The 26,748-nt window shown below is 41.9% G+C and overlaps 1 protein-coding gene across 1 annotated transcript in view; it reads right to left on the reverse strand.

Moving 5' to 3' along the window:
* ft (cadherin-related tumor suppressor fat) overlaps nucleotides 1-26,748 on the reverse strand; it is a 216,622-nt gene that overhangs the window by 38,367 nt on the left and 151,507 nt on the right. The window contains exons 2-7 of the mRNA XM_033485393.2: nucleotides 25,320-25,658; nucleotides 16,446-16,682; nucleotides 12,296-12,685; nucleotides 10,515-10,928; nucleotides 6,879-7,211; nucleotides 6,467-6,644 (exon numbers count right to left, since the gene is read on the reverse strand). Of these exons, the coding sequence (XP_033341284.2) occupies nucleotides 6,467-6,644; nucleotides 6,879-7,211; nucleotides 10,515-10,928; nucleotides 12,296-12,685; nucleotides 16,446-16,682; nucleotides 25,320-25,658 (1,891 nt within the window). The remainder of the gene's footprint in view (nucleotides 1-6,466; nucleotides 6,645-6,878; nucleotides 7,212-10,514; nucleotides 10,929-12,295; nucleotides 12,686-16,445; nucleotides 16,683-25,319; nucleotides 25,659-26,748) is intronic.

Consider the following 26,748-nt stretch of genomic DNA (forward strand, 5'->3'; position numbering starts at 1 on the left):
ATCTGTTGTATGCCGATGGTACCACTTTGGTGGCATTTTAAAAAACTGAAATAACATTTGAACTATATTTCTTGGGTGTTAAGAGGCAGCAAATTAACTATAGCATTGTGCTTATTTAACTAAGAATTAAGTACGAAAATTCTTGGATGACTTATCTTAATTTTAGGAATTTATATTATATCGCCATCTTTGAAATTTTCTTTAAAATCTAAAATTTCCAAGCTATTATGCCGGCGTCAAACAAAAGAATCACATCTAAGATCTGCGGACGGCATAATGTTAAGATTTGTTTAAAAGTAAACAAAATAAGAGAATAGAGAAATGCGGCAGTCGAAGACCCAGGAGTGTAAAAACCTCGGCGCAATAATGTCTTTTTAATAGACCGTCGAACGCGCGGCGACAAAAATCCGGCAATTCTTAAAATCTGGACTTAACTGGTTTTTGCGGCGGAGAGCCTTCGATTGCAATGTTTATTAATTGGCGGATAGCGGGACTCGGGCCAGCCCAGAAAAAAGCGGAAACGGGCCATTTCCGATCTATGATAAATTTTATTGCTTATGCGTTGAATGTAACTCACGTACGGTACCCGATATCATTAAACGTAATAAAATTAATTAATCAGCCATCGGACTTCGTTGTCGGACTGTTAATCCGCCTTCAAGAGTATCAAGTATCGGGTAATTTTCTATCTCTTCTAATAAACCGTTAACACGATTCGAGCACCGATCTTCCTTCCGGTTTCTTTCGAGTTTGTACGAGCAACAATAATCGTTGAACGGTGAAAACGACCGGCGTCTCGTGCGTTTATTTCGTCGGCGAAGCAATAATTAGGAAATGAACTCGAATAAATAATTGCGGACCGTGGCCCATAATCGTGCTTGAAAGAAGAAAAAAAAGGAATTCCTACGGGAACACACGACTCCCCGCGATTCTCGTTCGCGAATGTCAAGATGTCCGCCGTCGGTTTAACTCGAACATCAGACGCCTAATTCGTATCGCGCAACTTGCACTTTTCATTTTTAAATATCCAAGGAAAGTCGGTCAATATGGCATAATCCTCGCGGATACGGCATCCTGCTGTCTGCGAGTATCGAGCGAATTAATATCGGCGAAACGGTTACGAATTTATTCGACGTTGCTTTGCCAAAGAATTTCAATTAATGCGAAGAGAAATGTTTTCATTTCTACTTCGCGAAAATAATTACTTCGTGCATTAAATTTTTATTTACCGATGCACCGAATGCAAGAGCTGCGGCCAAACGGCTGCGATAAATAAAAGAGAACAACGTATCGTTTATTTGTCTTCTTTCTGGAAATAATGCACCTATTACCGGTGTACCATATTTGGCGATCAATCCTATATACGGCGCGATTTACCATCCTTTAATATCACGTTGGTATTAACAATTGTTTACAATACTAGAAATTTCAAACTGTTCTAAACTGAAGCACACACGCGACTGACAAGAGAATGGCGTACACAGAAAGCAAAATGGACTTCCATATTTGGTGTCCTTCCTCCGCGCAAATAAAGTGTCCGAAGCAGTTTTGAACGGTTATGATCATTGGATCGCGGATTTTATGCATTTATGGCGAACGAGAATAGAAGAAAGGCGCACAATACTAAAAACCTCGGAAGGGTTTAAAGATACAGCCGCCAGGACTTCGAGCTATTAAAATTATTACGAGAAAGAAGGAAAATCTCTGTTCGACTTTCGTTCCTTCAAAGTTTTATTTTGTACAGAGATCCGCGGTTCAACGATAATTTTCTTCGAAATCTATTAGCTATTAACACTTCCACAACCGCGCTAGAAAGCTCAAAAATTTTCATAAAATTAAAATATTTCATTCGATTAAACAAAAATTATGAAGCAAACTTGTATGGCATCGATTGCTTCTTCAGCATTCGTACCTCTTGCAAATCTTAATAAAATTAAGCGATCATTTTTAATTTTCCATTAATCATCCATTCGGTCGTCGACCGACTGAATTTAAAGCGGGGAGATCTCCCCGTTCGGTTGGCTAAGTGTTGAAATATTTCTTTGAAATATTTGCTCCATATGCAAATATTTGAAAACCTCGTGATCACTGTCGTATTGTCTTCGGCCGATTGCAATTAACACTTGGCACGCGGGTATACTTCGCCGCCAACTTACGCGTGCAGCGAGCGTTTTTTCGTGAATCGCGCAGAAGTTTGGTTATTCCGAAAAATCTCAGTAAATCGAAAACTGCTTCGTTTTTATGAACGAAACTTTTTTTATTTTGCACTTAAATATATACTGCATGATTATTTAACAAAACAAACGATATTTCTGCGAAATCACAAAAATAAACGATTTTTAAAATTTTACAATGTATTCCAAAATATTACGTATAAAATATACGTATTTTTACGTGACCCGCGCTCCAGTGACAGACTGCAAGAAACGTAAAAATACGTTGCCCGCATGCCAAGTGTGTTAATAAGAATCGATAACAATCGATTTATCTCTTAATGGATTCCGAAGTTCCAAGGAGTCGTCAAATATCGAACGAAATTCGTTCGACCGCGGACGCAATTCGTTCGACCGCGAACGCAGAAAAATTGAATTTCAACGATTGTTTCCCGGAGCGGCGCTGTTGCGTTCGACTGCAACAAAAGCCGGGCCCTTAGTTAGCGCCTGGTAGGGACACTGGTTTTCGGATGGCGAACACGCGATAGCCGGCGCGCATACGCGACAGCCATTACGTATGAATAAAATAGGAATATAATGCGCGGGGTCCGAGCAAGCGAGCAAGCGAGCAGGCCGAGCAAGCGAGCGAGCGAGCGAATAAGGCGAGGGAGCGAGCGGGGGCACAGAGGATCTCTCTGGGGAAAGAGACCGGGGCCCCGGCGACTCCAAAACGTCCAAGAAGCGAAAGCTGGCCGTGAAGGGGGCCAGAGGGTGGCCGAGAGGGCGGCGGAGGAGGAGAAGGATAAGGCGAGGGAAGAAAGCGAGGCACGAGGGGCTTAGGGCGGGGAGGGGCGGGGGAGAGAGGAGCGGCCCGAAAGGGAGACGAAGAGAAAAGCCGGGGGGTGGGGAGAAAGAGAGTGCAGCGTCCAGCGTCCAGCCAGAGGAAGGCATTTGAGAGCGATTATCATAATCGCGCGTCATAACTCTGCGGGCTTGTCTACCTCGGCGGGGACCGATTGGGCCATCGAGGGCCCCCCGAGCGGGACCGGCGCGGCGCGCCGAGGGGGCACCCTCTCTCGCAGGGGACTACCGGCTCCGGCGCAAGGGGTGGGAGGGTGGAACGAACGATAAAAAGATTTCGACGAGGAACTGCCCACCGCTTAAAGAATCTCATCGAACAACCCACAAATTTATATCCAATTTGTATATTACCGCTCATTACTTAAACCCATCCCATATATCCTGCGTCTATTCTTTCTATTTCGCGGGGGGTGACACTTTGATGCCCACCCCGCGACACCGGCAGGCCCTCGACGAACGACCAGGGATCCATCGGCGAGAGGCCGAGAGGTGCGAAAGTGACGCGAACGACGAGGAGGACGTTAAAGGTTCACACGCGAACCGTCCGCTTCGGCTGATTTATATTTTTCGGGATCCGTGGCGGGTGCTGCGACCTACGGCGGAAAGTATTCCGTCGAATACGCCAAAGATTTTAGCGCTGCGATCGCTGTGCAGCCTCTCGGAAGGCGAATTCTCCTTGCGGAAATTCTGGTATTAACGCGTGCTTAACCCTAGAAAGATAACCATATGACAACGTACGTAAAAGATAACCATACGCTTCAGAGGCGCATGCTTTTCTAAGGCGTCAATTTTATACTAACAATGGATATTTATTTAAGTTAATCTAGTCATTTTAAAGGTTTGGCATTATTGTACAAATAAAATGCATTTATATTATATTTTTTTATATTTTAAGTAATTTTAAACTTAAATCACTAGACCTCTATGAAAAATTAACAAAAATCAACAGTCTTCGCAGGCGCCTCTGCGACGTAGGTTATCTTTCTCGGGTTAAGGAACTCTTCGTTCTTTGAACATTTTTCTTTAGCTTTTCTCTTAGCGAAAATAACGTTATAATTTGACTACCATCATTAATTTTATAACATTAACATAACCTTATTATCGTATAGATAAAATACAAGGAAAAATTATAATGTGTTATTTATTATTATGTTTTGGCATAACTAGGTTTCTTTCGTTAACTTTCCTTCGCTCGGAAATATTAAGAGGTCACGCGTGGCAATAAAAATTATTCGATGATGTTCTAGAGACACGATTCTACCATCATTTTACCGCCGCGTCGCCCGATATTCTATCGAAATTATATTGAAAATTCATTTTCACGATAATCTATCATATCTTGCTAACTTAATTAGGATCCGCAAAACGTGAGAACAACTTAAACTTTTCGCTTCTCATTGAACTAAATCAGATACTTATATTCGACGAGATCTTCGCGGTTGTTGACGTGGCAGCCGAAGACTTAAAGTTTGTAGAATCGTAAAATAAGAAACCGGTGATAGGTTTTTATTCTAATGTTCACAATTGTCAAGATGGACGAACCGCTGGGAGCGATCGGTCGTCACCGGTGAACACCGGACCTGTCCGAACCGATCGTGTGACGCATTTTTGAAGAATCTCAGGTATCCGTCGAGCCGGCCGGGCTCGGTAATTATTCCGTGCGTCGTATAAATTAGTCCGTGGTAGCCGTGGACCTGATTTAGTCTTTAAAGAGGTCATGACGCGTCGTTCGGTCGCGCTAGAATCGGTTTTTATCCGGCGAGAGAGCGTCCTTCGTCTCTCGTCTTTCCTACGGGTTTTTTAGCCGAAGTGCCGAACCCCGACATAATTAAGTCCTTTGTCCGCACTAATTCGCAACCAGTTTACACAGAGGCCAAGACCGGTCATCGAGGGGCGGCCGGAAAAATATTCTCGGTTGGTAGACCACCCGACTAACCCTTTCAATGCCGGCCATTGTGCGGATCGCACCAGGTATACACCTGTTAAACCGTTCGAGCGCAGCCCCATCGGGTTTCTCTCTACGCGGCTCATTTGTCCTTTGCCTCTTGCCAAGTGAGCAGAAGGATTTCAGACCGTTTCGCCGCCGTAATATATTGCTAATCATCCAAATACTTTAACGCGTTAACCGCCGAAAATCAAGCCGAACAAATTCCCACGATATCGAAGCCGTTCAACCGGGTTAGCTGTTGCGACCTCCCTGAAAACTATGTACATAAAATGTGTCGCGAAATGTATGCGATCTAGCAAATTATGATGCTTTGTTCGTAGTATTTTTATTTGTCCGTTTCGCGTTGTCTTGCCCTCAAAATATTCAGAATGTTTTAAAAGCTACGAATATATTTTAGATTTCGTTAAAATTGGAATTCAAATAATAAATAATAACTATTAGGTTGAGGAATAAGTTCGTAGCGTTTTTATATTTTCTTTTATTTTACAACGATTTTTTGCTGTTCGACAAAGTGTATAATATTCATTCGATAGAGCTCTTTCTGTTCTACAAAACTGTGCTAATCGTTTTTTTGAGTCATTTAATTTTTTATTACTTTTGAGGCTTAGAAATGGAATATCCAAGAGGTACTATTATATTATTATTATTATTATTATTATTATTATTATTATTATTATTATTATTATTATTATTATTATTATTATTATTAACAATATTTTTTACGCGTGACGAGTATACTCGTTATAACACGAAATATTGGTATTTCTTCGTGACGAGTATACTCGTCAGCTAACTGGTTAAAGGATGAAACCGAAAATAAATGGCAACATTGACGGTAAAACTGAGTAGATTTTATTTTAACTGCGTCGCATTTCAAATATCTTAAGAATTTTGAAAATTAATAAAAAATTAGCGTCGCCCACGTCAGAAATCTTAAAAACGAGTTGCAGAACTCGAATAATCGTATCTCCTGTTCCCAAATTGTCCATTTAATTGTGCACAATCTGAGCGTCAGTTAGGCAGACATAACTGACAGAATTTAACCCTTTGCACTCGAGCGGTGACTCTGAGACATCGCTAAAATTGTTACGTCACGTTCCAAGATAATTTTTATATTATCAAAGCTTAGATATAAAAAGATTGTTAAAAGTCTAACTGTCGTGTGTGTCACAAGACTCGATTTCATACGCGTGAAATGCGCTTTGTTTTATGAAATGGAAATACCATAAGTCAGAAAAGTTAATTTAGATTTATAGTTAAAGTGGCTTCGAGTGCGAAGGATTAATTCCCAGTGCCTATGAAAGGGTTGATGATTTCAAAAATCGTTAAAAGTGTTACCTGTTGCATGAGTCACAAGACTCAATTTCATACGCATAAAATGCACACACATTTTGTCATATAAAATGGGAATACTATATAAGTCAGAAAAATTATCTTAGATTCACAGTTAAAATGGCTTCGAGTGCAAGGGGTTAATATCACCGAAACGAATGTTTTCACTTACCAGTGTCCATGGCAACCAGGGTGAGAGTATACTCCTGCACCAATTCTCTGTCCAAAGGCCTCAACAGAAAGATGTCCCCGGTGCTGGCATTGATCCGAAACAAGTCGGTGTCACCCTCCTTCAAGAAGTACCTGACCTGGTCGTTGTAAGGTGGAGTGTCTGCGTCGTAAGCTTTCACCTGCAACACAACGGTTAAAGGGTGAAGCCTTCGTCGTGGTGGAAATCCTTCGACTAACTAGAAAAACCGTCTTATCTCCTATGATCTCTTTTTTCTGGGGGTCGTCTCGTTCGTTCTCTACAGTTTTTCGAAGAACCCGAACAACTCGTATCATCTTGGTCTATCGTCTAGATGTAAGAGCTTCGCGATCCTCTGGGGGTCACGATCCGCAAGGGTCGGAAAGATTTTTCATACCTGTATCACGAATCCTCCGCCAGGCGGAACCATATTCTCCATGACGTGGGCCAGGTAAGGCGAGTCCAGGAAGACAGGAGCGTTGTCGTTTATGTCGAGGACGGTGATGGTAACCTGGGCAGTGTCCCCTCTGGGCGTTTCGCCGACCTCCGACGCGCAATCCTCTCCTCGAATCGTCAAATCGTACCTCGACTTTCGCTCGAAGTTCAGATTCTTCGCCACCCGGATCACACCGCCGTCTTCCGACACGGTGAAGTCTCGGTTGTCGTCCCCCATAGCGATGCTGTACCTCACCCTGCCGTTCGCACCCTCGTCCCTATCCATCGCTGACACCTGTCACCAGACAACCAGATCGCGTTTATCCTCCGAGGTGAAACGTCGGACGTTCGCGAATTTTTCGGAACACCGTTCAACCCTTTGCGCCGCAACAACTAGTCAGACTCGCGACGTAGATTCCATCACGTGATCTATTAACCCCTTGACTACGGCAGACTTTGAAACGCGTCGGTCGTACCATACGGCGGAAATTGAGTTACGATGCACGCCGAGAACGGCGAACTTTTGGACAGGGATGCATTTTTGTGAAAACATATTTCGATAATCGAAAAACTGAATTTCACTACATTAACTCCTTGCACTACTTTCACGAGTGATGAAAATTCTGTGGCAAAATTGCATATCACGAGTTTGACTCGTTGCTACAATTCCGTGCCAAACATGAATATCACGAGTTTTTGACTAGAATATTTAATTATTTTATATATTATAATTATATATATTTTATATATTATAATTATTTTATAATATTAATTAATGTTATATCACTAAGGTGTCGCGTTTCAATTGGCACAGCTTTTTCAGAGTTTCGGCGTAGTGCAAGGAGTTAAAACAATATTATTTATTTCTCTGAACCGAATTACTGTAAATGTTACAAATTTAATATTAATGTGAAACTTTTTTTCTCGTCTAACTGAGATAAGATCTATCGGAATACATAAATATCGATAACATTTTCTAGGCGCCTTCCGTATCAGGCGCCGAGTGTCACAAACGCAAAATTCCGAAGCGCCTATGGGTGCTCACAGTGGCCTAGGGGTTAAACACGAATGCAATTTATTTTGACCGAATCGAAACATTTGATTCTTCTGATTATTAAAATCTCTGAACGAAAGTGAACGATGACATGCGATAAACAAAAATTGCCTCGTTCTATCAGGGAAGTTATTAATTCCTCGACATTACAGTGACGAGTTGGGGTCATAATTCATTGACGAGTCAATGTAGACGAGTCTAACTCGCCAAGAACTGTTTTCGCGTACGCCGGGCAGCATATTATTAGATTACAAAGTTGCTTCACTCGTGCGTCGATTCTGCTTTGTTTACAAAATGTTCGCGATGCTCCACCCTCCCACCCTCTCGACAGCGCCAACAACGAAGTTGCGTCCACGAATCGGTAATCTAACTTTCAAAATAATATAGTATTTCTCGGTCACATCAAATTCCGTTTTATTTGTACGTGAAGGGGTCGTGTCACGGAATCGTAGTCCAAGGGGTTAATGCGCGAATACCGATAGCAAAGGAATAGAATTTGATTTCGACTTGAAGGCGAGAACAAACTTTAACACTTACGGAAAATAAATATTTACAATATCAGCAATGGAATTCAATCTTTACATTCGAGAATTAGATTCAGTTTCGAAGTTCGATCGCCGGCGACTTTACAAATTCCGTTTTATTTGTACATCAAGGGGTCGTGTAACGGAATCGTAGTCCAAGGGGTTAATGCGCGAATACTGATAGCAAAGGAACCGAATTTGATTTCGACTTGAAGGCGAGAACAAACTTTTACACTTGCGGAAAACAAATATTTGCAATATCAGCAATGGAATTCAATCTTTAGATTCGCGAATTAGATTCAGTTTCGAAGTTCGATCGCCGGCGACCTTACAAATTCCGTTTTATTTGTACATCAAGGGGTCGTGTAACGGAATCGTAGTCCAAGGGGTTAATGCGCGAATACTGATAGCAAAGGAACCGAATTTGATTTCGACTTGAAGGCGAGAACAAACTTTTACACTTGCGGAAAACAAATATTTGCAATATCAGCAATGGAATTCAATCTTTACATTCGAGAATTAGATTCAGTTTCGAAGTTCGATCGCCGACGACCTTACAAATTCCGTTTTATTTGTACATCAAGGGGTCGTGTAACGGAATCGTAGTCCAAGGGGTTAATGCGCGAATACCGATAGCAAAGGAATAGAATTTGATTTCGACTTCAAGACGAGAACAAACTTTTACACTTGCGGAAAACAAATATTTGCAATATCAGCAATGGAATTCAATCTTTAGATTCGTAAATTAGATTCAGTTTCGAAGTTCGGTCACAATTTAACCTTGTCAAAGTTCGTGGTCCAGTTTCCTTCCGAAGCAATTACCACTCTGAACGTCAACGGAGAAGTTATCCTTCGTCAGCAACTTAATTCCAAGGTCCCGGTTCAGATCATTAATTTAATGTAGCCAATGTATAATGGTTGGGTTGTAATTGTATACATTAGTTTATGGGAGAACGTTAAAAATAGTTTCACACAGGCGCGTCGCTTTCCGAGGGTTAATTCCCTGCCACCCGATCCCTCCTCGATTAACCTTTTCCTTTAGGCGAGTGATACGCGTAATTCACACCTCCGCGAGGTAGTAAATCATTAAGACGCGTTTCAGGTCGTCGAGGCTGCCCGGGACGGAAGGTTAAGCCTGATTCGCACCTACGGCGCTCGCGGGACCCTGCTGTGGTCAACGTTAAACATTGCTCGATGCTATTCAAACAGATCAATTAACACCAGCCCGGCCCTCGTATTTTGGGAGCTGGCCGAGTTGTTTAATCGCTCGTCCATGCTTTGTACTAATTGACGCGCGTGGGTGATCGAACTCGATCGATTTACGTATTTTCGAAATTGTACTCGTAACTTGCGACAGCATTTGGTTTTCATAGTCTTGCTTTCTAGTTAACAAAATCAATTTTGCTGACAGTCTATGAAACTTGAAATGTTCGATTAGGTCGTTTCCCTGATGCGATAGTAACTCGTACACCAAAATGGAGGACTGCTAGTTCAATTGTATCATTAAATTATAATAATAATTATTATTATATAATAAATAATAATTATAATAATTATAATAATTATAATAATAATTATTATTATAATTATAATTATGTATCATTGATTAATTATTCTTTTAAAGACATTATGTATTAGATTTTTTCATAAAAATGAATAAGAGGATCGACGGATCGAAATGAAGCAGATCTAGTTTAGTCATATTAAATTGAATTCTTAGGAATGCAATATATAAAATTGCTTTAGAATCGATTAATCTTGTGGAGGGAGCCATGTGCAGACTTTCTAATAAAAATAGAAGAATCTGAGAATAAAAATGGAATAGAATTTAATTGATTAAGTATAATTTAATATAATTATTATTTAATATAATTTAATTGATTTAATATAACTAATAAATTTTATCAGATTTATTTAATAAAATTGATTTAATCGATAACGCTTCTCCAAAGCAATCGAGAGTAGACTTTTTCGAAAGAAAAACAGAAGGATCCACGGATCGGAATAAAGAGGAACAAACCTGAAGGACGCTGGCGCCGATGCTGGCGTTTTCGGCGACGGTGGCGGAGTACTGTGTGGGGTCGAAAACCGGGGAGTTGTCGTTCTCGTCGAGGACCGTGACAGTGACTGTCGTCGAGGACGCTCTCGCTGGTTCACCGCGGTCTCTCGCGGTTACGTCCAGGCTGTAGTTTGACCTTAATTCGCGATCCAGTGAACCAGATACACGCAACAGTCCATCAACGGGGCCCACGGTGAACGGGAGCGACGTGTCCTCCAGGGAGTACTCGACGTACCCGTTCCGTCCTTCGTCCCTGTCCACTGCTTTAATGGCCATCACCACCGTGTTGCTCGGCGCGTTCTCTATTATCGAAATCCTCGTCGGCGATATGAACTCCGGCGACATGTCGTTCACGTCGAGCAGCACCACTGTCACCTATTAACCCCACAGTTTCGTACATTTGCCTTTTTAGTTCTGGAAGCGATAAATAGACTGCGAATTTTTAGGTAAATTTCTAATTCTGATGCATTATTTTCGTAAAAATTTAATACGTTCTTTTGCATCGATTTAAGGATCCCTTGTGGTAGGCAGAAAATAATAATTAATAACCCTTGCATCGATAGCGAGAACTTCGCATTGGGTACATTTATTCATAGATGCATCGAACAATAGAGTAACACAGAGACTGTAAAATTCAGAAGATCTTCATTTTAAAATTCCCCTAATTTTCTTTTAGCTTGTAAACAAAAATGGCAATTTGGGAAGAGGAGATACGTTTACTCCCATATTCGATTCTCCTCCTCCCACATTGTCCATTTTTGTTTTGCTGAGTGCCAATTAGGGATAATTTACTGTACATCTAACGATAGAGTAAAACAGAGGCTGTCAATAGATGCAGATCTTCATTTTTAAAATAGAGAAAGAGCGAAGCCTTTTAAGAATTGATAGGAATGACGATGAACAAACGATGTCATCAAAATAAGCATCGAAAGAGTACATTCTCCATAATTTTCTTTTAGCTTGTAAACAAAAATAGCAATTTGGGAAAAGGAGATACGATTATTCCCATATTCCATTCTCTTCTTCCTACATTGTCCATTTTTGTTTTGCAGACCATCAATTAGGGAGAATTTACTGTACATCGAACGATAGAGTAAGGTTGAGACTGTCAATAGATGCAGAAGATCTTAATTTTAGAAATAGAGAAAAAGAGAAGCCTTTTAAGAATTGATAGAGACGACGGTGAATAAACGATTTCACCAAGATAAGCATCGAAAGAGTACAGTAAATTCTCCCTAATTTTCCTTCAGCTTGTAAACAAAAATGACAATTTGGGAAAAGGAGATATTATTCCATTTTCCTCTTCCCATATTATCTATTTTTGTTTTGCTAACCATCAATTAGGGAGAATTTACTATACATCGAACGATAGAGTAAGGCTGAGACTGTCAATAGATGCAAAAGAGAGATCTTCATTTTAAAAATAGAGAAAAAGCGAAGCCTTTTAAGAACTGATAGAAACGACGCTGAACAAACGACTTCACCAAGATAAGCACCGAAAGAGTATCTCTCTGTGAAGACGCTAGTCCCTAGCTCGGTAAAAATAGTCACAAGCTAATATTTCCCAAAAATATCAATCCATCCTCGAAGAGGTTGATCATCGTCGTCGGTCTCTGTCATTTTCTGTTCAAGCAATCGATCAGCGGTTGCCCGAATAAAGCATCGAATAAGAAGTCCCTTCGACTTCGAACTACCCGGCGAACGTATAGTAAAATCGTTGATCTTTTTCAGCAGAAACGAACCTGAACGGTGGAGGACAGTGGCCGGGCAGGTGGCAGGGGACTGTCGGTGGCACTGACCACCAAATTGTACAAAGGCTTCCGTTCCCTGTCGAGCAGCTTCCTCGTGAATAGGGTGCCGTTGGCGGCGACGCCGAAGTCGCCGTTCTCGTCACCGCCGGCGACAGCGTAAATTACTCGGCCGTTATCTCCCGAGTCGAGGTCCTGGGCCGCCACTGATAACACGGCGGTCCCGATCGTGGTATTCTCGACGATGTCAACGGCATTCGGGGCGGCCTCGAAGATCGGCGCGTTGTCGTTCAGGTCGACCACGTTGCAGTAAACGGTCACGGTCGAGGACAGCGCCGGGATGCCGGCGTCCGTCGCCTGGACCACCAGAATGTAGTGCTGCACCTGCAACGAGGTAAGTGCCTTCTTATCTCGCTCGTTTCGCTTTTAAAGAACGAGTCCCGTCGTCGCTTCGAAGCACGATGATGGATTCTTCGTCGAACATTTTTGGAATTTCCGGTGGGGACTTCCCTTCGGATGCTCGACAGAGGGGTCCGATTGCAGTCCGTTCTCGAGAAGCAGTATACAGGGTGTCCCGAAATTATTGTACAAGCGAGAAATGAGCGGTTCCTGAGGTGATTTCAAGTAACTTTTCCCTTAGCGAAAATGCAAACTGCGGCTTCGTTTACGAGTTATTGATCAAAAACGGCGACCAACGAGCGGCGAGATTCGCTGGCGCGAGGCGGCCGAGCCAATCAGCGGAACTGGGATTCGACCGCTCGACCGCTGGCGCCGTTGGCTCGACCGCCGAGAGGCGAGCTCTCCTCTCATTGGTCGCTGTTTTTCGTTAATAACTTGTACACGAAACCGCGGATTGCATTTTCGCTAAGGAAAAAGTTGCTTCAAATGTCCTCAGGAACCTCCCATTTTCGGATTGCGAGACATTTTTGGGACATCAAGTACCAAATACAGTAAATTCTCCCTAATCGACTCTCAGATCGTACACAAAAATGGGAACAGAAGTTACAATCGTATAATTGCCGATTGTCAACAACTATAAAAACGAGCCGCAAGACTCGAACAATCGTACCTCCTCTCCCCAAACTGATCATTTTTGTGTACAAACTGAGGATCAATTAGGGAGAATTCTCTGTACAATTTACTGTACAATGGTGATCCTACTGTACTTTTATTCATCATTGACACGAAGAGGGACTCGTTGTTATTTATTAGGTGCGTTACGGATACCGAATGTGTATCTGGTATCATTCGCAAGTACGCAGTCAGCGAGAGCAACGTTTCGAAAGCAATTATTTCGTCGCGTCCCTGTGTTGCCCAGCCTTTGGCTAGTCTAGGAAGGCGAATACTCATAGACGGCGAGCTGCCATTAAAAGCGTACGTCGATCGATCTGTCGGACTCTGTTAGTGTTAAACCCTAAATTCTAGCGTTGCCTTCTAGTCGAGAGCTAATATAATAGGTACGCTCGAACCTGAACGCAGAGGCGTGTTCCGTGGTTAGAGATTTGTTGCCCCCGGGCAGCTACGCGTTTTACCGTATATACATACAGTACCGGTCAAAAGTTTCGTATCGCTTGCAGATATCCGATATTTCGTCCTCTGACTTTCTTCTGGTAATCCTTCTCGATGCTTGTACCGTTGCAACAGTCTTGGGGATCGGTCGTGAGAAATAAATCGAACTGTTCCGGGATCGAAAAGAGCACGATAAAAAAAAATCTAACCACGATCGGAAGATGAAAAGTCCGCGGAGTTCTAAGCAGTTCGATCGTATTTCGACAAGTCATCGTTGGATTTTTTTCAAACGAAAGGTGTAGGCGTATTCGTGAACCGAAGAGATTCGAAACTTTCGGCTGGTAATGTACGCGCATCATGATTCTATCTTCCGTCGACTGGAGCACGAAAATCCTCGGAGGTTTCGAACGAAGAACGTTCGACTCCTGCGAAACCCATCATAATTAATTTAACCCCTACGTTACGGTAAATTTAGCTACCATCATCGGCCGAGCAGCATCGTCGGTCTAATTATTTCCAGCAGCTTAGCTAGCTATTCATTGTAACTGCCAATAATCGTGCAACTCGAAAATGTTTATTTAGTCATGATCACCGACGATGTTTCTCAACGTCGCCGCAAATAAGGTATTAACAATCGAACGGAGGCAACAGATTTTCGAAGCGCGCCGTGACGTTCCGAAAGACCTGTGCAACAAACTCCATCGAAAACGAATCCAGTCGTTTCTTATTCGTCGAAAATGATTGCGAAATAACAGAAAAAGATTGCTTACCACGCTGAGCGACATTAAATTTTAGCTAGGTTTCGAGATTCATTTTTTATTGTAATATACAGGTAGTCCTCCTATAACATGGTTTCGCTCTAATACGATAAGATAAATTACGGAGATCCTCTTATGGCAGTGCAAACTATAATGCTGTTGCGCTCTAACACGATAAGAAAATTGCGAGAACCTTTGTACGATACTGTGTTTCTACAGCACTGGATAACATGATTTTTGTTTAACATATTTAAAAACTAAATTACCTTAAAATAATGACAGAAAGGAATAACGAACTATAGTGTCTTTACATGAAAGTATAATTATTATAATTAAGGGTATACAAGTATATATCCTTCCGCTGAAAGCAGCCGAAAATTCAAAAGGGAGCTGCAAAATTGTCTATCTTCATACCATGAAATCTACAATGATCTTGTAAGAACCAGCAAACAAACCAAAATTAAAATTAAAAATTAAAATTTAAGAAAACCTTCTCGTTTGATTGTATTGACTAGCGACCAGGAGGAAATTGATTAAATTAGGGTTATATTAAATGAAAATAATATTTTTTGTGTTCTACATACATTTATATTTTTAATCGAAGTTAAGTTCCTTAAATAGAACTAAAAAAAATGTTTCTCTTTAATAAGTTTTCCAACCGTAACCCCCCCCCCCCTTTTTTGTACTGGCTCTGGGTCGCATATAACACGGTTTCACACGACACGGCATTTTCTAGGAACCTATTCACCGTGTTATAGGAGGGTTACCTCTGTATGCATCGAACCGACAGAACGCCACTAGGATTTTTAGAATACAAAAGAGTCGAACTATTGGCTTGGCAACTAAGTTCCCGCCGTTTTCTTAAATTTTAACATTCCTCAAATCATTAAATATTTTTGACATAATCGGTTTTATTTTTCCGGAATCTATGTTTCGTTTTCTTGTTCGAGTTGATTTATGCTAATTTTCAGATCATTAAAATGGAATATGAAATTGAGAAAAATGAGCAATTTCGACACAATAATATTCCAGTTTCGGTTTCGTCGATCGAACGAATTCGGTGAATTTTTAGAGTCGTTACAGTAACGTCTCTCCAATTGACGCTCAGATTGTGCACGAAATTGGACAATTTGAGAAGAGGAGATACGATCATTCGAGCCTTAACCATTTGCACTCGGAGCCATTTTAACCGTAAATCTAAAATAATTTTTCTGACTTATGGTATGGTATTTTATGACTTGAGTCAAGTGACGACAGTTACACTTTTAACGATTCTTTAAATTTAAGCTTCGTTAATATAAAAATAATCTAGGAACGTGAACTAACAATTTTAATGATGCCTCAGAGTCACCACTCGAGCGCAAAGGGTTAAATCTCGTTTTTATAATTGTTGATAATTCGTAACTGTAAAACGAGGCGCAATACTCAATTTAATCGTATCTCCTCTTCCACAAATTGTCGATTTTTGTGCGCGATCTAAGCGTCGATAAGGGAGACATTACTGTATTCCGAACGTGTTCGAACAGCGTGTCGAACGTTTTCGAAGGCCGGCGCCAGTTCGCGAGTATCTACCGACGGTAGATTTTACGAGAGGGCGAAATAATTCAGCCGTTTATTTTGAAAGTGGCATAAGTCACTTCTTTTTCTTTTTAAATGAAAAGATACCGTTCAATTGTAATTAGTGTTACCATTAACTCGATTTTGTTGAAAAAGTGACTTATCCCACTTTCAAAATAAACGGCTCAATTCGTCCGTGGAACGAGGTCGACAGGCCCGAAGAAGTTTGGGAAGCAAGCCCGCACGATCTAGAGCACGCACCCGTTACGGTTTTTAAATAAGGTTGTCCGGGGTGTACCGTCATCAATTGTCAACGTTACCTGCTCGTAATCGAGGCTGGCCGTCAACGTGAACACGCCGGTGCTCGGGTTCAGGGAGAAAACGTCGTTCGCCCAATCGGATATCAGCGTGTAGCTCAATTGGCTGTTGGGACCGTCGGCGTCCGCGTCGGTTGCAACCACCTGACCGATCCTGCTACCCCTCGGCATGTTCTCCGGAACGTCGAACGAGTACGCGGTGCTCTGGAACGTCGGCGCGTTGTCGTTCGTGTCCGTCACCTGTAAAACAGATCGGGTTTCTTTCCTATTAAACCGCGGAACACTAATCTCCAACCAGTTGTCACTAATCCCGGCCGGCTCGCCGGCACTACGACGGGCAATTTTTCGTCTTAAGCAATTATTTGGTCCGGAGCGACCATTTAATCTTAACGCATTACCGCTCGGATGATTAAAAATAGCCGTTTCCTCGACTGCTCGTCGAATGCCGGATCACTAAAAATAGTCATTCTCTCGATCGTCCGCGTTAAACGCGATAAACGATGTAGAACTACTTACGTCTGAAAACATTGTAATGTTCCACTTCGCAGAGGCGCATATCTTATGTCTTCGATGAAGCAACGTACCTTATAATGTCTTATAATTTAGCTGCTTGATATCTTATTATAAGTTATATCTATTTTCGCTAAGCGATGCAACAATTTTCGCGCAAACAGTCCTAACCGTGTTGCGTTAAGCGGTATTTGATTTCAAGTAATTATTCGATCTTAAAACAGTGTTTGATCTTAGCAATTGATTGGCCATTTAGGCAATTTCTTTATCTCGAGCAGTTCTTTTATCGTTCATTTCAATTTATATTTTCGATGCAATCTCAGTTCTGATTTGAAAACCATCTCTTCTTTAATATCGAATTTATCGTGTCCGTTAAAATGTCCGGTTTCATATTTTTGCATTCCAAGATCGTCGAAATTACAATACTTGAAATTTCATAGGAAATAGTTTAATGAATTTCTCAAATGAAGCGTATATTACAATTAAAATACCGAGAAGTTTAAACTAACCCTTTTTTTGCACTCGAGCGGCGACTCTGAAGCGTCGCTAAAATTGTTACATCACGTTCCAAGATAACTTTCATACTATCAAAAAGTCTAGATTCAAGAAATCTAAATTAAAAGCGTAATTGTTATACGAGGCATAAAACTCAATTTCATATGCATAAAGTGCACTTTGCTAGACGAAGCAATAATTCTGACAATAAGTCAGCAAAATTATTTTAGATTTACAGCTAAAATTGAAGATTTACGAAATTTAGATTTACAGCTTCGAGTGCAAAGGGTTAATTGTTATTAATAAAAATAACTAATCTCTTGTTATTTTCGTCTATCATGTCGTGTCGAGTACACTTTTAGCGATCGGTGTTATTATTAAAACATCGACTGCCACACGTTGGTCACACGCGTCGATCTTCAATAATTAATTTCTGGTTTTCATTATCGAAGTTCTATTTCGTAAAATGTACGATCGGCGCATTTCATGCGGCGCGTTTTTCCTAACAATGGCACAAGAATATTTATGCAAGTCTAAAAAACGAGCGAACGCGGGGCTCACGGAAAATACTGTAGAATCTGCGCAGAATAATTCGTTTGTTACAACCCTTTGTCGCTTGGATAAAGACGCTTTGTACAAACATACGTGCGCGTAATCACGGATTACAGAAAATAAAAGCCCGGAATGGCGGCTAAGACTGCTCATTAACAATCAAAACATAAATTGCAGGATTCGTATTCTCGAAACGCGCCGGAGGTTTATGGAACAGGGCCCGCATTTCCGTTCGGCGTTAATTAAAAAACGGAATTATCCCTTTGAGCCGGTTGAAGTGCCAACATGGCTGACTTTGCGAGTTGATGAGCATCGCGATTCTCGACGGTATAATTCATCCTTCCTCGAGGAGGTTGGGCCCGATCGGAGGGGCGGGGGGGTTGGGGAGAAGGTAGCCGAGCAAAGATAAACAATTGGGGAACCGACCGAGTCCGGCGCTCCTGTTCCCTTTCAATTGTACTCGACGTCGCTCCCGAGTAAACACATTTCAATCATCCCGCGAAATATTCTCTCGGACGCTAACGGGTGACCGGTCCGCGGAGTCTCCAGTCATCGGAATTGCGGATCTCTCGAGACAGCAAAACCTCTTTGAAACGTCCCTCTGGCCACCGGCCCCTGTCTACCATTTCGTCAGGTATGAACACACAGAAAGAAATGGTAAAGAACAATGAACCCGCGCCACAGCCCGCCGACCAGAATGCCGAGAATTCTCTCCGCGACCGCGGCGACGAGTCATTATGTCAACAATTATAGGAATTAAATACAGGGATAACCGGGCCGATTTATTGCGATGCCGTTCGTTTCGACCGTATCGCACAGGCGAAAAATATAGGAATAGTTCCGACGGAGATGCCGCGATTTTATTCAATGGAAATTGTTGTTCGGCGATCGCAGCTGAGCGATTCCGTTATTCGAACCGCGAGAGGTTCGAACAGAGAGGTTTGTTCGCCGCAATTACATTTTATGGAATTGGATAGGAACAGGAGAAAATAGAAATGGTTCGTTATAGCTACGAGGAAACGTCCGCCTTTATTCGAACTACTTTCGTTCGCATAAAGCGATGTTATTCGTCGAACGCTGTTTATTAGTTGCGCGTAAACGCGCGCAACGTTATCGAAGCGACCACTTTTATTCGAACGAGAGGTTCGCGCGATTGTAATTTGCTCTCGGCGAAAGACGATCCGTTAGAGATGAATACACGTTTCGTCGGGAACGTCGCTGTGTTTATCACAAATTACAATGATAAAGATATACGAGTATAAATATAAAAATACGATAAAATCGGGAGAGTAAGTCGCATTCTTGGATGCACTCGTGTCCGCTGCTTCGAGACCGTGTAGTTACCCGTAATTAATTCACCGGAACGGACGTATCGGACGCGTTAGAAAATAATCTAACCGAAGCCGATCGAACGAGGAATTCTCTTCTCGCTTGAAAAGGAAAAATTTCACAGAAATTTCTGTTTTAAATACAGCAATGTCTTCTTAACCCCTTGCCATATTTTGACGAGTCTGACTCGCGATGAAGATTTTTATATTTAATCGATTAGGTACGGATGTTATTCCATTCTTTTAAATCGGAATACAATTCTATTTCTTAATTAATTAATTTCTAATACAATTCTTCTCTTGACGTCAATATTTAAGTATTCAAGTTGATGTACAATACAGATAATAAATAAATAAATATATATATATATATATATATATATATATATATATATATATATATTTCTTCTCTGTCTTTTAAAGAATGATCACGATCGAAAGCTTTTACACTCGTTTTAATCACGAAGAAGATGGTACGGCAAGAGGTTAATTGACGCTCGGATTGATGGACAATTTCGGAAGAGGAGGTACGATTATTCGAGCCTTTCAGCTCGTTTTTTATAGTTGTCGACAATTCGAAACTATAAGAACAAAATCCCAAATTCTCCACTTTTGTGTACAATTCGAGCGTCAATTAGAGAGACATTACTGTACGCCGGATCCTTGGGCACGTTTCCACTGCGCGAAGACAATAGCAGCCACCCGTAAATAATTGAGCACAACAAACGTATTAAGCTTGTCATAGAATAATCGAACCGAAGCTAATCGAACAAAGAATTCTTTCTCGTCTTAAAAGAACGATAAAATTATAAAATGTAGATCTTTAGGTGCATTTCCACAATCCGAGGACAATAGCCGTCCCTAAATAATGGCCCAGAGTGCGACACAAACATGTAATCGACACAAAATTCGAACTAGTTAAATAATAATCTAGCCAAAGTAAATTACAAAGGACAATTTTCTGCCGATATTCGAATATTCGAAAACAACCTCGAAGACGCTTCCGGTACCCGGAGAAAGTTGTTCACCGGCAGCCCGGCCGAAATTGTACAACTGCCGGACGGAATTCGAAAAGTTAGCGTCTTGAAAGAACGATATCACGAAATGTAGATCTTTAGGTACATTTCCATAACCCGAGGACAATACAGTCATGTCTCCCTTACTGACGCTCGGATGGTCCACTAAAATGGATAATTTGGGAAGAGGAGATACGATTATTCCAGCCTTGCGGCTCGTTTTTATAATTGTGGACAATTCATAACTATAAAAATAAACCGCAAGGCTCGAATAATCATATCTCCTGTTCCCAAATTGTCCATTTTTGTGGTCAATCTGGGCGTCAATAAGGGAGACATTACTGTAGCCGACCCTGAATAATGGCCCAGAGTGCGACAAACATGTAATCCATACAAAATTCGAGCTAGCTAATAATCTAGCCAAAGTAAATTAAAAAGAACAATTTTCTGCCGATATTCGAATATTCGAAAACAACCTCGAAGACGCTTCCGGTACCTGGAGAAAGCTGTTCACCGGCGGCCCGGCCGAGATTGTACAACTGCCGGACGGAATTCGAAAAGTGAGCGTCCAAAAAAAAAAGGAGTTCGCTTGGTAGGGCAACAAAGCCGCGGATTCCACGATCGGGTCACCCCTAGAAATTCCTGGGTAACCCGGCGGGTCGGAGCGGATTTTTCGGGCGGCTGGTCGAGTCCGTTCGCGGATCGTATCACGGTCAGCTCGTTCCCGTAAGTGGCAGGCCACTCCGCTTCGGCCAAAAACGGCAGCGGTTCTATGTTGGAAGGCCGGTGCGTGCCTGAACGCGTCCGCCGCTTAGGTCCCCGGGCCTTGCGGGCCTGATCGGGCCCCGGTCGGAAGTCGGCTCGCGGTGCGTGTATAGCGTATACGTCCGGTGAATAGGTTTCCCCGGCGCGGAGCGTCGAGAGGGATCGACACACGCGGTGCCGGTATAAAAGAATAAAGCGGAGGTGGGCACGGTTTGATTAAGGAGGGTTCAGAGACGTTTGCAAAAAGTGACGGTTGCCCCGAGACGCGGTGGATGACGAGAGGAGAGTAGAAGACCGCGATCACCGGGCTCTGAGGACGACGACGAAGAAGAAGAGGAAGATCGGCCAAGGGGTGAAGAAGGTGGGCCGCGGGGGGACGGGTGGGGGCAAGAAGAGGCGAAAAGGGACGGAGGAAAGGGGGAACAAGGACGAGAAGGGAGGAAGCGAAACGAGCGAACGAGCGGGAAGGACGATGGGCCCGAGGAGTCGACGGGACCTAAAAGGGGAGGAAGAAGGACGGGAGGAAGAAGGAGAAGGTCGGAGGAGAGAAACTGTTCTAAGGTCGAGAGAGCTGCGTGGCAGAGGGAGCGGGATGCAAGGGGCCAGAAGGGGCAGATTCCGCAACTGTCGGCAGCGGGCCTCTTTCATGGTGCCCCAAAGAGCCGAGCTATGATCGGAACTGGCATTCCTTTTGCCTTTAAGAGACCCGGATAGAATAACGGACGGCGGCCAGCGAGAACCTTAAAAGAATTCCAGCCATTACACGTCATAAGGATAATTTTTGCGATTGTCTCCGGATGGATCTCGCTCGCCTCTTGTCTCGAACGGCTGTGGCCCCTAACCACCCGAGCTATCGCGGATCCACGTTCATTAAACCTCCGCCACTACGAGGCAGATGCAAGTCTAACGCGGTAAAAAAGATTTTATGTCTGAAATCATGCACGCCTAACTTATTTCTGTATTTTATATATACAGGGTGTCCCAGGTTTTAATGTTTAAACTTTGTCAGTATTACTTATCAGAGTAAGAACAAAATGTTATGTAAACATAGGTCATATAGAGCTTTATTAAGAAGTTATAACAAAAATTCGTTCAATGAAATGAAAGAGAATAGAAACGAAATTCGCACGGTCATAAATTCGATCTTCGATCGATGTCAATCATGTATTGTCAACAACGGTAGGCATTTCGAAATGTATTAATAAACACAGCTTACATAAACACACGGCATGTGCTGATCTATTCAAGCCAATGCTCATCGTAACAGCAAGTTGATTACTATTCCTATTCTGAATTTTTGTTACAACTTATTAATAATGCTATATATGACCTATGTTTACATAATATTTTTTTCTTACTTTGTGCCATAGAATATACTGACAAAGTTTGAACATTAAAACCTGGGACACCCTGTATATATATATAGTTCAAATACATATTTCCTTTACTCTTTTAGTCTTTCACGACGCTACGCGACTCTCGTGTAATTACTATTTTTATATGCTGCTGTTTCACTCGATTCTCTTTAAATACCCGACTCGCGCATTTCATTTCTCAAATACTTGTAATCTCTGTTGAGATCCCGACAATTTTGCGAACAACGTCGTTCGTGCGTTCGTTTTTTAAATTATATATGTTATAAGTTTTATTTATCCAGTAGGCATACTGACATTTTAAGTAATATACGACCATTGAGGTGGGGACAGTCAGTACATGTATTAATTAACGTTATTGTAACACAACAATATATTGTATTTTATATATTATAATTGTATAATATGTTATTCAATCCGGCGAGGAACTCGACGATGATTCATCTATGTTTGCATCGTCGCGAAGCATTTATAAACGACGATTTTAATCTCAGATGATTTTGCAGAATGGCTATTCCAAAGTTCCGTTCAAAATGTACAAATGGTAAATAGGTACATACTGTAAAGCAAAAGAAATTTTTATCGATAGTTAATTAGACGTATGGACTGCGATGTATTGTGTTTTTATTACCATTTGTCTCTTTCGAGCAGGACGACGTGGCTTCGAAGTAGCCAACGTAAAGATCGTCTGAAATAAAAATCGTCGATTACGAGCGCTTTGTACCGACAACGATGCGGGCATAGCCGAAGCATCGTCGATTAAATAATATATAATACAAGCGTACTTTTATAAAATTACTTTTTACCGCGTTTGGCGCGCGCGATTGCCCCATCGCGGCACCGGTCAGCTCCGGCTTCGGACCAGCTCGGTCATCCACGAGGTTTCTTTTTTATCGGGCGGCGAGGCATCTTGCCTCGCCGGTAATTCGTTTATAATGAATTAGAAGGCGGAACGCGCGTGGAAACCGTGCGATTTAGCCGCTACCGGCGATCCACCGAGATCGCAGTTTTACGGTCGCGAGAAGACATTCCTCGCCGTTTCGCCAGCTTCGATTTCCCGGTCGATGGATCGGATGAAAACCGTGCAGGCCGCAGGAAAATTAATGGTGTTTGCCGCCGCTTCCAGCCAAGATGGTCGACTGGCTGTTCGCGCGAACAATGCCGCTGGTTTTCCGACATCGATTCGTCATAATTGTTAATTAACTCGACGGCAATCAATAGCGGCGGAATAACGGGACCGCGGGGATCGTAACCGGCGTAACAGAAGCGTCCGGTATAATTGCGGGATAATCACCCTCCGGCGATGAGACTCGGGGAACTTCGTCGGGACCACAGTCGCGAACGATCGTCTTTTCCTGATTCATTTCGCGGAAACGATACCCGGTCGAGCGTCCGGTGCCAGACATATGCTTGAGAAAATGCTATGTCTTTAGGAGATTGTCTACCTTCCAGCGAATGCGTTCGCTTAAAATGGCGTCTTATCGATGGTTCTGTCAAAAATTGCCGAAATACAGTAATGTCTCTTTAATCGACGCTCGGATTGTCCACAAAAGTGGAGGATTTGGGAAGAGGAGATACGATTATTCGGGGCTTGCGGTTTGTTCTTATAGTTACGAATTGTCAACAATTATGAAAAACGAGCTGAAAATTGTCATTTTTGTGCCCAAATTGTCCATTTTTGTGCACAATCCGAGCGTCAATTAACCTCTTGCCGTACCATTTTCTTCGTGATTAAAACGAGTGTAAAAGCTTTCGATCGTAATCATTCTTTAGAAGACAAAGAAAAAATATATGTATATATATATCTTTATTATGTGTATTATACATCAACTTGAATACTTAAATATCGACGTCAAAAGCACAGAATTGTATTCCGATTTAAAAGAATGGAATAACATCCATACCTAATAGATTAAATATAAAAATCTTCATCGCGAGTCAGACTCGTCAAAATATGGCAAAAGGTTAAGGAGACATTGCTGTATTTAAAACAGAAATTTTTGTGAAAGTATATATATATTATATACTTTATTTATTATTACTCTTATAATTATAAGAGATAACTTAACTATATATTAAGCCAAATATATATAAAATAAATTTATAAAAATCTAAATAATATAATATATTATATATATATATATTTTTTAAATAAGAATTTAGAGAATATATATATAATTCTCTCTATTCTTTGTTCATTCAAATAGTGCAAGGTTGACTGGACATGGTGTCACCTGGCGCGGTAATTCATGGTATCACCCCATTTATATCAATTTTTTAGATCGACTTTTATTTTTCGTTCTTCGCTTGCAAAAGTAAAATTTGTAAAACAGAAAGGAAACTTAGACTTTTTAATGCATTTTAGAAGTAATAACAGTAATTACAGTAAAACAGTAATTTTTAATCATCCTCTCCTCCCCCTTTCGAAGTGACGCCTCAGACTTAGCGATCCACGAGCTAGTACCAAAAAAAAAAATTTGACCCACTTCTCAAAAAGGTTCGCAATCACCGATCTAAACCCTAGTTACCAACTGCGGGAACAAACGCGTCGAACACACGAATCATTTAAACGAGGCGTGCATTTAAACGAGGCACCCGTCGACGGTGATTTCGTCGACGAAGCAGCCGGCCATCGAAGACCACCAAAATTTCATCATTCGCGTAACTTCGGCGGATCGAGCGATTACCGTTTCACGTTTCCCGGATAGACAAGCGTCGAATGATCTATCGTCGGACAGCACGTTCTCCGGCGGCGGCCTGTTACGTGACATTTTCCTCGGTATACCTAGTTTTAAACGAGCGTACGCCGGCGTTTCTCGGTTAAAACGTAAAACGTACCTGAACGGTCAACGTGACGTCGGTGTGTTGCAATCCGTCATCGGCACGAACTCTCAGAACGTATTTCTCTCTGGTTTCTCTGTCGAGGGCCTCCGCGAGACTCAGCTGTCCCGTGGTCGGGTGAAGCTTGAAATGACTCTCGGCTTCGTCGATCGGTTCGCTGCCAGGACGATGATTCGGCACCAGGGTGTAAGTCAGCGTGCCGATTGTGTCCGGGTCGAACGCTTTTAGGACGGTGACAACGGTGTTCGGGGGCGCCTCCTCGGAAACGTTGAACCTCCAGTTGCCCGTCCCCCAGGTCGGCGCCACGTCATTCTTGTCGAGGACGGTAATTCGAACCTGCAATTTTCAACGGTGGCCTTAGTACGTCTTGATTTCGGCTCGTTCCGCGGATATCGATACCAAAACCTTCGCACTCGCCGATTTTCCACGATCGCCCGATCGAACGTTATTCGTGAGACAATCGAATCGCAATTCTATCGGATCGTTGTTTCTAGATCGTTGGATCGTCGTTAGCTAGAATTTTGTTCTAGCTAATGTCTCTCTAATTGACGCTCATCATTGTCCATAAGATTGGATAATTTGGGAAGAGGAGATACGATTATTCGAGCCTTGCGGCTCATTTTTATAGTTACCGATTGCTAACGATTATAAAAACTAGATGCAGCGCTCGGACAATCGTATCTTCTCTTCTCAAATTGTCCAGTTTTCTGCACAATCCGAGCGTCAATTAGGGAGACATTACTGTACTTATATTATTGGGTCGTTCGGAAAGTTGTTTCGTACTTTCGCGAGAAAATGAAAGACGATCTTTTTCATGTTACGAGTGAAAGCAAACTTTCCGACATTTTTCTGGCAGCTTTGAAATCTTATTGTTTTTTACATTTGGAAAAATACTGAATCGAGTGTTTTTTTAACATCCTTACAAAGTGAAATTTTTATGAAAAACGGAACAACTTTCCGAACGATCCAATAATATAAGTACAGTAATGTCTCCCTAATTGACTCTCAGATTGTGCAGAAAAATGGACAATTTGGGAACAGGAAATACGATTATTCAAGCCTTGCAGCTTGTTTTTATAATTGCTGACAATCGGTAACTATAAAAATGAGTCGCAAGACTCGAATAATCGTATCTCTTCTTCCCAAATTGTCCAATTTTATGGGCAATCCGAGCGTCAATTAGAGAGACATTAGCTAGAATAAAATTAGCTAGACTGTAGCTACGAATAAAATGTACAATGACGCAGCGTTCGAAACGATTAGGTTAGCGGAGCCGGTTACCGTGGGCTGACCAATTGGCACAATTAACTTTATATTTTTCGAATATTAATTAATTATTGAAAATTCTTCTATTCCTTTAGTTCGTTTATCTTTGAATACAAAGATTTCGTATGTCTTATTCGGTGAATATAAAATGCATCGATGG

This window comes from Megalopta genalis, chromosome 7 (assembly GCF_051020955.1).
Source record: "Megalopta genalis isolate 19385.01 chromosome 7, iyMegGena1_principal, whole genome shotgun sequence".
NCBI lineage: Eukaryota > Metazoa > Arthropoda > Insecta > Hymenoptera > Halictidae > Megalopta > Megalopta genalis.